Source organism: Porites lutea, chromosome 9 (genome assembly GCF_958299795.1).
Source record: "Porites lutea chromosome 9, jaPorLute2.1, whole genome shotgun sequence".
NCBI lineage: Eukaryota > Metazoa > Cnidaria > Anthozoa > Scleractinia > Poritidae > Porites > Porites lutea.
The window spans coordinates 9,343,467-9,356,408 of NC_133209.1; the positions used below are offsets into that span (position 1 = coordinate 9,343,467).

The 12,942-nt window shown below is 39.3% G+C and overlaps 1 protein-coding gene across 1 annotated transcript; it reads left to right on the plus strand.

The window, feature by feature from the left end:
• Positions 1 to 1,512, plus strand: LOC140948857 (uncharacterized). Its single transcript, XM_073398125.1, has one exon. The coding sequence runs from the start codon at positions 1 to 3 to the stop codon at positions 1,510 to 1,512; it is 1,512 nt and encodes a 503-aa protein (XP_073254226.1).
• The last annotated feature ends 11,430 nt before the right edge of the window (positions 1,513 to 12,942 follow it).

Below are 12,942 nucleotides of genomic sequence, written 5' to 3' on the forward strand. Positions count from 1 at the left end.
ATGGCTAAACGACCCCTATACGACTTGCTTCCACGGAATTCGGAAATTCATGATTTTACCTCTCTCAAGCTTACTGAGCGGCAAGCTAGAGTTCTGGGCATGGGTCTAAAGTTTAGACCCTCGCTTCTACCCCCTAGCGAAGCTCAGTTTGACTTACAAATCCAAGACTTCTGTCGAAGAGTTCGCCTTCAGGATAAATTCGCCAACTGCCCGCCAGACAAGGACTTCAATCCCAGATTGTACGTTCCAACAGGCTGGAATCCGCCGCGGGAAAATCCCGATCTTGAAGACAAACTCTTCGCGTTACGCAAAGAGCTGCTTAAAAGCATTGTGGCTGGCAAACCGCATTGGAAGAACAACCTCACAAAGCACGAGCGAGAGGAACTTAGCGAGCTGAAATCCAACCCTAACATTAAAATTTTGCCTACCGACAAAAATCTCGGGCCGGCTCTTGTTTCCACGGATTGGGTTCAAGCTGAGACACTAAGACATTTGCATGACGAGTTGTCATATCATAAAGTCACGCAACAGGACTGGTATGCTAATCGTCTTAATGTAATTAATTCTCGCGAAAAGCTTACGACAATTTACAGTAGATTTATTTCCCCTAGCGTAGCTCGATTTTTGCGTAGCTTTGATCATTTTGTTAGTCCGGCTAAGTTTTATGTTATACCTAAGATACACAAAAACCCTATGGTGGGGAGACCTATTGCCGCTTCCCATTCGTTTATTACTAGGCCTATTAGTACTTTTGTTGATGAGCTTATTAAGCCTAAAGTACACATGCCTACGGTACTTAGGGACTCAGGTGAGCTGATTCAACTGCTGGAAAATACGGTCTTGCCCGATGGAGATTGTTTCCTTGTCACTGCGGATGTCGCATCGCTTTATCCGAACGTTGACACTAAGAAGGCGCTTATAGCCCTTGACCTGCTCCTCCGTGAAGCAGGGGCTCCGGAGACCCCACTTTTGATTCAGCTCGCCCGGCTTGTTTTTGAAAACAATTATTTATCTTCGGAATTTTGTCCGGATATTTTTCATCAAAAGTTTGGGATTGCTATGGGCACTCCTTTTTCTGTCACAGTGGTAAACGCGTTTATGTATCATCACGAAAAGGATATTGTAGATCATTATTCCCAATATCTTATCTCATACAAGCGTTTCATTGATGACATTTTTGCTATTTGGTGCGGGCCTAAGGACACTTTGCTAGAATTTTTGGGCGCTCTCAACAGCAGAGATCAACGTATTCAGCTTACTCATTGTATTAGCGAGCTTAGCATTTCTTTTCTTGATCTATTTCTCTATAGAGATGGGTCTTCAAGCGTGCTGCAGTTTTCCACTTTTCAGAAGCCCCTTAACAAATACCTATATATACCCTTCGAGTCGTTTCATCCTTCTAGCAATAAGAAAGCCTTTATTAAAGGGGAATTAATGAGGTATGCTAGAAACAGTTCTTCCTTTAAATCTTTTCGGAGACTAGGGATAGATTCTGGAAGCGGCTACGGTTGAGGGGGTATCCATTTGCATTTTTGCTACCACTGTTTCGCGAAATACGATACAGCGACAGAAAGAAGTGGCTTTTGCAGAAAGCTAAGAATAGGTCTCAGCGGGCTACTGTATTCAAGACTACTTTTAATTGCAGTCACGCACGTATTAGGAATGTAATCAACAGGATTATGCCAGAAATAGACTGTGCCGTATGTTACAAAGCTACTGTAACATTAGCTAATCTTTGCAAGTAAGTTTTTTTGGGGCCACGGTTTTAGCTAAAACCGTGGCCCCAAAGTATTCTTACGCCTTGCGTAAAAAATTTCACAGCTGCGCCTGTTCCTTTTCGTAAATCCGGCCAAACCTTCAATGTTTGCGACCATCATTATTTTTAGTCATATTATGGCTTAAATACAGGCGTTTAGTATTTGATTGTAAAACTCCCTGAAGAAGTCTACGTTAGTTAGACGAAACGCGTAGGAGAATAAACAAGTTTTACAGCAACAGTTCGCAGAGTGCTGCTCACTAGTTTAGTTTTAAAAATTTAAAAAATTTAAAAATTATTTTGGAAGAACAGTTCCGAGTCCCAGTGCCGAGAACTACTGCCGCAAGTAAAGTAGGTGATCATAACAAATTTTCATCTTTATTTAAAACAACTGTGGTGGCAATTTTCCAAATCTGTGTTTATGGCGACATAGTATATTCTCAAACTTGGGAGGTATTGACCCAGAAAAACTGTATCGAGCTACCTTAAGCGATTACAACAGCATGGCCGCGAGTTTCGTGACGAAACTAAGCTTTTGGCGAAGGAAACGCTATAGAATTCGGCTAGATTCCTTCTTGTATTTATCGTGATTCACGGCAACGATAAACACGACCGTTTGCTCGTCCAGCTTGTTCTCAACGTACTTAGAGAGGCACGAGTACGAGTTAGATCCTGTGCATGTCATGTTTTTGAACTGTTTGTGTTCGAGCATATTTTTGGAAAATAGCAGAGGTTCTAAATTATAAAGTCAGTACTGACAGACAAATTTATTGTAATTGAGAATAATTTGAAAAGGTCTTGGTTTTTATCTTTGGTCTAGAGTCTTTTGTAGGTCGTTTATAAAAATATAACTTTGATTTACTTGGCTAACTAGTTCAATACGTTGTTGTTGAGATTTCGTCTGCGCTCTATTTTTATGAATGGCATGCGCTTTTACTTCAAAGCTACAGGTAAAATTAACAACAGCATGACTGAAAATGATAAAATTTGACTTTTCAATATTCAGTGAAAGCTTATTGGCAGATAGCCATATATGTAGATTAGCAAGTTCACTGTTAATTTCACTTTCAAGAATGTTAATGTCCTTATGCTTAAAGGACAAATTTGCATCATCTGCAAAAAGGTGAAAATCCAGTAGTTCTGAGCAATTGTGAAAATCATTAATATAATTAAGAAAAGGAGAGGCCCAATTACTGATCCTTGAGGTACCCCATAGCAGACAGTTTGTATATCAGAATTTACAGAGCCAAGTGACACAGTTTGTATTGTGTTTCTCAAATATGAGGTAAACTACAATGAGGGACTAAAGTGTTGACACACTTCCATAAAATGGCCCCTTTTTGCATAGTGGATATACTTATCCCCTTCCCCTGTCTACCCCAACCCCTTCCCCCCAAAATCAATGTTGAACTTTGGACCCTCAAGTCTTTTTTTTACTTCAGACAACATTGATTCGGGAGGTGAGGGGATTTACGGCGTTTAAAAAGAATGAAATAATAAATGAATTAAATGTTTGTTAAAAGCACCCGTTTTAAACAAGTGTGTCAACTACTTTTGTCCCTGATGTCTGAAACATGTATCTGTGTTTTCCGGCTAAAGTTTTGACGCTGCTGAATTTTTGTGCGATGACGTTACTCTATGGGCGAAATTGTTTGTTTATAAACAACAATTTGTAAAGTTTCGTCCTGATTTGTAGTATACGTAGAGTAAAATGTACGAAGCGTATGTCATTACTTAATCTTGCACTCCCGCGCGCGTTCCTGATACCCTGTCGGGTCGAGAGGAAATCATTTGTGTTGTGATCAATGCCGTTGCTGCGGATGTTATGTCCTCGCAAGTATTATCAATAGTGGAAAAAGGATGGAAACACTAGGGTACAATGAAAATTGTTCTGGTAAATGGTTAACTTAAGCGAATGAAGTGCTGCAAAGTAACGGAGGGGACATGCATTATTTTTGACATTGACTTGTGCCATTAGTGAAAGGACGTGAAATGATGAGCCTGCCGTTTGTGCTATGCCCTATATATATATGAGTTTTTTTTTTTTTGTTTTTTTTTTTTGAGACCTTTTCAAACCTAACTGATCCAAACCTTTAGCGTAGGTAGCCGTCGAACAGGTTAGACCAGGTTAGGAATGTACTTTAGTTGTAATGATTTTAGATGACCGCCTGCCATTTATTCAGTGGCATGATTTTTTATTGATGTTGGATGGACAACTATTTCATTTCCCTGCTCGTAAATCACAGAATGCCAAAGAAATTGTTTTCAAGATAGACACACCAGTTTGTATCATCGCCAAAACAGCAATTACTTTGGCCCAGAAGTTCACTTGATGACAAGGAAAGCGGGATAACACTTGATCGATGACGGCCGTGCGCTGGAAAATCTTCCTTTTTTATGCGCTAATTCCTCACAAAAGGCAAAAGAAGATTCCGCTATGTAGAAAGTGCTTCGCAATACGTATTCTTGGCGAGAAAAATTCCAGCGATGTGGTGCAAATAAGCAGTTTCAACGGTTAACCACGAGAATACATATCGTTATTAAGAGGTCATAACAGACTAATGTTACTTTCCGTTTGCCGAAACGTGGTTAACCGTTGTAACATGAAGGAGGCAGTGTTTTCCTCAGTTTGAGCTGTTGTTTTCTTTGAGAGTCAAATACCAGTTCACGTTTCAAAGCTCTCTTTTCATTTTCTCTGCCGACAATATCCAAAAACACGGGGTTTAGCTTAAGAAATGCTGTCCAAATACACAGACATATGCGCTCATGTCACGCTATTTGCGTTGCGTTATCATGTCACACAGGGTGTCACGAGGTGGGATTGAAAGTAATTGTTTTCGTGTACACTTGCAATGTTTGCTACGCTGTCCTTAGTTTTTTATTCAATTGGCCATGAATTTACCTTCACTTTTCCGTAGTTTCGATATTGAACGCAGTGACGGCCGCTCCTCACTAACGCTCCATAGTTCCGTGGCCGGCCAGTGACTATTTCCACTACGTGTCAATCCTTACCCTACCCATGATTGTTTGCGCCTTAACAATCGGATAAAGTGAAGAACGAGAAAGATTCACTTTACTAAAAATATTTTCAGTACGCATACCCTTGAAATTCATCAAAAGTTGTTCATGTGCGCGAGTTTCAGCGTCAGTTTTCAGCTTGTAAACCATATCGACGTTAATTCTGGATATCGCAGCCCTTCTATTACGTCATCACGTAATTCGAATTGGCCCTACAATTCGGTCGTGAATAAGTCAATGTCACCCCCACCACCAATAACATAATTATGTCATTGTTTCCTTTAATTTCAGTTAAAATCAGTGTCATGCACAGCTCAACTTGTGTGCAGTAGCACAATTTTGTATTCAGACAATGAGGGACAAAAGTGTTGACACACTTCCATAAAATGGCCCCTTTTTGCATAGTGGATATACTTATCCCCTTCCCCTGTCTACCCCAACCCCTTCCCCCCAAAATCAATGTTGAACTTTGGACCCTCAAGTCTTTTTTTTACTTCAGACAACATTGATTCGGGGGGTGAGGGGATTTACGGCGTTTAAAAAGAATGAAATAATAAATGAATTAAATGTTTGTTAAAAGCACCCGTTTTAAACAAGTGTGTCAACTACTTTTGTCCCTGATTGTAGTCTTTAACAACACCTCTGATACCATAGAATTCAAGCTTTGAAAGAAGAATATTCCACAAGAGTAATTGCGATCTTCAATAGCTTTTTGCACCTGGTCGATAATACTGAGTACTGCATGATCAGTTAGATTAGGCGCCTTTTTTTCAAGGAAGTCTGCTAACCGATTGAACATGAGTTTTTCTAGCAACTTATTAAAAACTGATAAAAGAGAAATAGGCCTATAATTACTAAGGTTTGTCTGAGAGCCTTTCTTAAAGACTGGTATTACTCTTGCCAACTTGAATTTATCTGGGACAATTCCAGTAAGAAAAGATGTATTCAATATTACCTGTAACGGACCTTCTAATTCAGACTTAAGGATTTTTAGAATTGAAATAGGAATACTAGAAGGCCCCACATCTTTACCAGTTTGAAGTTTAGCTATCTCTAATTGAATTTCATCTGCAGTGACCTTGCACAGAAACAAACTACCGTAAAATTCCGAAAATAAGCCCCGGGGCTTATATTTTTCAAAGGCCCTTTTTGAGGGGCTTATTTTTGGAGGGGCTTATATTCGGAGGGGCTTATCTATGGAGGGAAATTTGCGTTTCAAAACCGATTGGGCTAGCCTTATAGTTGGAAGTGAATTTACCGTTTTTGCTTTGTTTTACTTTGTATTTGAGGGCAATTTTCCAAGTACAAGTCCCCGGGGGGCTTATACTTAGAGGAGCTATTTAACGGAGGGCTTTTTTGCGTTACCGGTTTGGGGGGCTTGTATTTGGAGGGGCTTGTACATGGAGGGGCTTTAATTAAATGATTCAATTTGTTCCTGTAAAATTAAAATCTAGCATGGTAGTAGGTAGATTAAGTCTTTAAGAATTTCTTAAATAAACCATTCTTTATTCTAATAGAGGTCCTGATTCCAGAGGTTATCCATGGTTTGGATCTACTTGTCTAGATAATTGCTTAATGGGTATAGGTGTATCAATAACCTCAGATACTTTATTATAGAAACTATCAAACATACTACTTGGTTCGTAAACATCTCGAAGTAAGACATCCCAGTTTATTGATTGAATGTCACTAACTAGAGCTTGCTTATCAAAGTTTGAATAATCGCGTTGAAAAACCTTCATGTTTGCTGGTAGAGAGGAAAGTTTACTTCGATACGAAAATTTGGTAGATGGTCAGATAAGTCATAACATAAATTTCCACTGATGGAAAAGTGCTCAAGAGAATGAAAGAAAATTGACTTACCACTTTCATTCTTGACGAAGAAATTGAGGAACTTGATCTAGCATAACCAGAAAAGAAACGTCCCGTAAATTCTATCAAAATATCCCTCCAGACCCATTTCCCTTGTAACGCCTCTGTAAAGTTTTCTGGCACCAATCAGAAGTTAGAACGGCTGCGACCGTTTGAAACTGGTCTGGTAAGACATTGTCCCCAGGGGCTCTTCTCGCCGTTCTTTACTTTTCTTCGTGCCATATTTTTCCGCCCGATTAGACTTTCCCTCGCCCCAACTATCTGGCCCTGGGTCTCCGAGGATGAAGCTAGTCACGCGGAATTCATTAGGAAATTGAGTAATTTTACTTTTCAGTTGACAAAAACCTTGTACCAGAATATTTTAAGCCATATCGCTTTGTTTTTTACACTGTTCAAGGGCTGTAGTTGTGGTTAGTTATCTGCAATAAAACCAAAGACAATTTCTTTCTGGAGCCCAAGAAAATAAATTTCAAATTTCACAGAAATTGAGAAAACACAGGTAAAATCGTTATGCGTAAGATTTCATTTTGTGAAATTTGAGGCATTTGAAGTTTATTTTCTCGGACTCCAAAAAGATTTTCTTCGCAGTTATTTCATACAACTTATTACATTTGAAGCTCTTGAAAAGCGTGAAAAAGAATTCAATATATAATATGCTTGAAATTATTCCGGTACAAGGTTTGTCTACTGAAAATAAAAACTTCTTAATTTCCTAATGGATTCTGTCCTAAAAACAATAGAGTTTTGTCAGTTGAAAAAAAAAATTGCCTAACCTCAATGCGCTTGCTCTCCAGCTGACACATCCTCGGAGACCCAGGGGCGGTCAGTCGGGTCAGGAGAAAAGGCTGAACGAAAGTTTTCAAGTACGAGCGAAAGAGCCCCTAGGTACCGACTCTCACCGAACTATTTCCAAAAATTCAAGTGGATGCCGGCTCCTGATTGGGCACAAAAAATGTTTTGTATTATTGTGCCCAATCGGCGAACAGATTCTCCTGAGTTCTTTTCGTGAGTTCGTACACGACGGCTATTGTCTCGCCACACTCGCCCGGTCCGTTCACCAAGCTTGTGCGTGCGAGGGAAACTTTTATTTTCTACTTTCCTAACCAGAAACAAAGGAACTACCGATGAGTCGAAAAAACGTTTGGAATGCTATCAGCAGGAGCAATTGCATTTGGCCCGAATATTCTGTTTTTGACGGATCACAAAGTATCGTAAATAATAGGACATAATAGGAAGTTTAAGATGCGGCGGCGACGAGAAAGTCAAATAAGCAATAGCTTGACAAGGGAAAACAACAACTTTGCACGTGCATCACGCTTTTTCGTACATTTCTTTGCCGTCAACTGCACGACTACCCGTGAAAATGCCTAATTTCACGTTTTGCGAAGGACGTAAACAAGCAATGACAAAATTCACTGTCATCATGAACTTGCAATTGGATGTGGTTGATAGAAATTCAGCTCCAGAAGAGTTCGCTTGCATTTGACAAACTAAGCGAGTTGGAATAATCACGACTGGGGTATAGAGACTGAAAAAAAAATATGAATTCACTTTTCCATGCGACGTTTCCGTCGTGGTATCTTTTAAAAATTCTCTATAAATATATTGACGCAAGACGTGGCCGATGCAAGCGTGAATACCTGTTGCATTTGTAAGCTGAAGCTTGTATTTTTGGAAAAGTGCCTTTAGTTTTCGGGCAGGCAGTATTTTGAAATCAGATGGGGATTTATATCAAACTGAAAGTTTCCTGACTGCGTGCCTTTTCTTTGGTGCATGGCCCAGACAAGCCGTGATCGAGACAATAGCCGTCGTGTACGAACACACGAAAAGAACTCAGGAGAAGCTGTTCGCCGATTGGGCACAATAATACAAAGCATTTTTTGTGCCCAATCAGGAGCCGGCATCCGCTTGAATTTTTGGAAATGGTTCGGTTAGAGTCGGTACCCAGGGGCTCTTTCGCCCGTATTTGAAAACTTTCGTCACGCCTTTTCTCCCGACCCGACTGACTGCCCCTGGGTCTCCGAGGATGCAGCTGACATAGCCCCATGGAATAACCCATAAGGTACAGCAGTGTTGATGTTGTATAGAAAATAAGCAATACTGGGTCCCAATGATAGGTATAGGCAGCTATTTTACGGTGCAACAAAGTGCTTGTGTCATTTTAATGTTTGTAAAGCCATTATTTCATGTTATTTTATTTTATTTATTATTATTATTTTTTTTTTTTAACGTTGTATCACCAGGGTTGCATTTTTTGTCAGTTATAAAGGATATCGAAGGAACCAATATATAATGCATATTATTATTATTATTATTATTATTATTATTATTATTATTATTATTATTATTACTATTATTTTTTTTCCCATCTTATTAAAGTTGTATATAGTAAATTCCGAAAATAAACCCCCGCCCGAGGGGATTATATATTTTCAAAGGCACTTTTTGAAGGGCTTATTGCTCCCTCAGTGAGTGAGCCTGAAGCGAGCGAACGAGACAGCTCTCTAATCAGCAAAACATTACTTTATTGGGGCATTCAATCAGTTTTTCTTACCAAACGCAACGAATTGTGGCTATGCGCGAATCAAAGATTTAGGATGCACAATAGGATTCGCAAGGAATTGTGGTTAAGTGCGAATGGAAGATTTTGGATGCGCAGTAGACTCGCAAGGAATTGTGGCTATGCTAGAATGGGAGATTTAGAATGCGCAGTGGATTACCACGTGCTTTCTTCTTAAACTGATTTTCAACTGCAATTTGAATAATTTGCAATCTTGTTAAAGTATAGAAACAAAAATATAATTTGAAAACAAACAACTTTGCACGTGCTGCATACTTTTGCAGTTGGCTGACACTTGTCGACCGAAAACCGAAGGCTGATTCATGATGAATTCATCATAGTCGATGCCAAGGCAGAATGAAAAAAAGTTCGAAACCTCTGTATATTTGGGTTGGTTTTCGGAAAACAGAACACGCTAAGACCAGCAAAATAGCGTAGCACATGGACAAAGAAATAGCATCACTGGAGCAAGCAGCCGTTTAGTTTCTTTCAAGCATATTTTCACCAAATGTAATATTTTAGAAGTCCGATATTTTGACTATAGTGATTAGGGTTAACCATTGAAAATATTAATTTAAGCACTAACCATACTGATTAGGGTTAAGCCCTGAAAATAGTGATTAGGGTTAACGGTTAGCTTCTATTTTGGGTTGGGGTTTACGCTATAATATTTGAATAAAATCACCGGCTTGCAGAGAAACCACGGTGGTCTAGTGGTTAGAGTAGTGGTATCCAGACCCTATGCTCCGGGATCGAATCCGGTCATATTCGACTGAATTTTTTTCCTTTAAAATTGAAGAGACTTACACTTTGACAACATTTGTTGATCAGAAACTAAGTCTCTCAGTCTATTCTAAATCGACGTATGATAGTCTGGTCTGGCTGCGATTCTTCGATTTGTCAAAATTATTGAAAAAATATATATATATCGGACTGCCGGTCACTCGGTGTTTTGAAAATCTTGACCGGTTACCGGCCACATAGCCGAAGCCTTTCATATTTTCGAAGCAAATTTCCTTCTGTTCTAAGACGGAATCACACAAGCAGCATTAGAACTACGAGCCCCAAATTTATGTATCATATTTATCAAAAATTGAACATAACTTCCCTCCAAAATTGTTTAAATTGGTGTTTGATTCGTGACATGGTTGGCCAAGTTAATGTGGTGTTCATTTTCGTCTCTCAAACCTACATTGTAGCGCAGATCACAGTCGAGCAAATTTCCTTAAAATTTCCTTAAATTTCCTGGCAGATGAAATAAACAGTCCTCTGGAGCAACCAAATTGCCCATCCCTACCGTCTACAATTTATGTATGAACTTCCGTCTTACTTGTGGGAGGCTTGAGGATAGAAATGATCTCAGTCGAGAAAAAAAGTGGCATAAATCCGAATAGCATTATATTGCGAGAATCAGCAAAATTTAAGACTGTTACATGTATATATATAAACTAAATTAAAAGTCTTGCAAGTGATTTGTGAAATACAAAATAAAGAAAATGTTAAAATGGCAATGACATCACAGTGTTGCCTTGGATGCGTTGATCAAGAATTTAAAATTATACTTCGCCCACTAATAGAGACAGGTCGACCTCCTACTTTGTTTTGCGAGCTTTTCTATTTCGTGACCATACGACAGTGGGTTTTGCTGGCTGGCTACTATTTAATAATTTATCGCTTTATATCTATTTTGTAATTAAAGAAATGAATAGTCAATGTGGGTCATTTTTAGGCAATAATTTTAAAATATGACGTCAATACGACTTTATGTTACGTCAGTGTGACAATCAAATTAAACACATTAGATGTTAAAAATATACAGCACTTTATTCCGTAGATTTGGTTGGTTGCTAAAAAAAACCCTTTTGTTTGAGCCATCTAAGCGGCCGGAGCTCAGACAAGTATTAAAGCATGAAGAAAATAGGAGTCACGAGACAGTTCCGCAACTGCTTTAAATTTGCAATGGCAATAACTTGAAGTGAACTATTCTTAGGCAAAAAAAATAAAGGCTTAAATGTCAGTAATTGACACGCAAATCCGTAAAGCAAAAGCGTTAAAGGTTCACATGTGACTTCCTCTAACAGTCGAACAAGCGGATCACGTAAACTGATGACAATTTTCTTAATCCAGACTGGCTAAGGTCCTCATCTCACAGATCAATTTCGTTGTCGTTTAAACGACCGGTAAAACACACAATTTACCAAACTCAGACTTATCCAGACCCATTTGTCGTGGTAATGTTATAAATAACCGTGTATTAAAACTCAGGGGCACCCAGCGACTTTGTTTTCTGTAAAACTGTTTGAAGGAGCCGAAAATATAGATGGTTTTCACAGTGACGTCATCAAATTGTAAAGTCAAAATAGCCAGGTTTTACAAATTCTTATTTACACTAGGTTGAAGATAAACACAAAGTAAATCTTTGTACAATTTTCCATTCCCGTAGCATGTTTCATTTCGAAAATACAGCATTTTGAACTTCCGAGTTTTCACAGTGCGTGACACCAGAATAGGAATGCTGCCTCGTTGAGAAAAGTCTCTCCTCTTGATTTTCTGCAGTTTTACCATTTCAAGTGTTAAAAGATATGTTTATGCGTACGTATGCTAGTTCTCAAGTGAAAAGAAAGAACTTTATAGAAAAAGTGGACTCCCGATGTTTTTGTTGATTTCCGGCGGCCATATTGGTGCACCAAAACGGTACGCCGATATGGCGTCTCCCGACAAAGGTCTACAAAGGTGCGTGAAACGTTTCGGCAAATACCTCAGAAACTGTGTGCCACAAAGACCTAGCTGAGACTTGGACAAATTGTTTATATATTAGTCTTTTATGGCATTTCGTTTCCTTGGCTTCCTCCACAGGACGGTTTCCATTTTTCGTTGTTGTTGTTGCGTAACAGCATGAAAACGATCTATTGCCTAGATATTTCTAAAGCTTGTGAAAAGCTAAACATTTCTGGATAACCGTTCCATTCGTCTGAAATATTCGGACATTATCTAATAGCTTAACTCTCATTGAGAAGGGAAGTGCTGCCGTGAGTTGCGATGCGAATAGGACAAAGACAGTATGTAGAATAGTTGAAAGTATGAATACGATCATCGTATACATGACGAGAAGAGTTGCGAACAAATAACGTAAAGGCCAAAACTTGTTGCCACCGAGCCATCCGAGCGAAGACGCTCGGATGACGAGGCGGCAGCAGAATAGAGCCGCGCAAAACTGGGTTGCAATGGGCAGAAAACCGGCCGAGGGGGGGGGGGGGGGAGGGGAAGCAGTGCATGGGGTAGGGATTTGACTTTTTTCAAAAATTTGCAATCAGATTTCCTGCCCACGTCACGGGCAAATCATTCCAGTCCTTGACAAGGACTTTAAGCTGGCTAAATAAAGGGATGGTTTTTGCTAGATAGTGAGGTTTTGTTATGAGCCGCACTAGACGCTTTGGCAAAAGGTAAATACAGTTTACGCTGGAACGGTAGGTAGGCGACATTACAGTATGTTAAGAAAGGATATACATGGGAGTAATACAAGGTCATCAAAGTTTGGGATGATAGGTAAAAGCGGGCTTTCGCAATAATTCCCACACTTTTCGAAATTTTTTTTGAGACGAAATCAATATGTGGTTTCCAAGACTTAATAATATTACCGATCACTTCCTCTGCAAAGCTGATTTTATTCTTTAAAAAAGATCCCTCATGACACTTCACAGTTTTACATAGCAGGTTCGCAAAGTCGTAAAGCCAC

Excerpts from the sequence above, each read along its gene's own strand:
- LOC140948857 (XM_073398125.1), top strand. The coding sequence starts at position 1 with ATGGCTAAACGACCCCTATACGACTTGCTTCCACGGAATTCGGAAATT.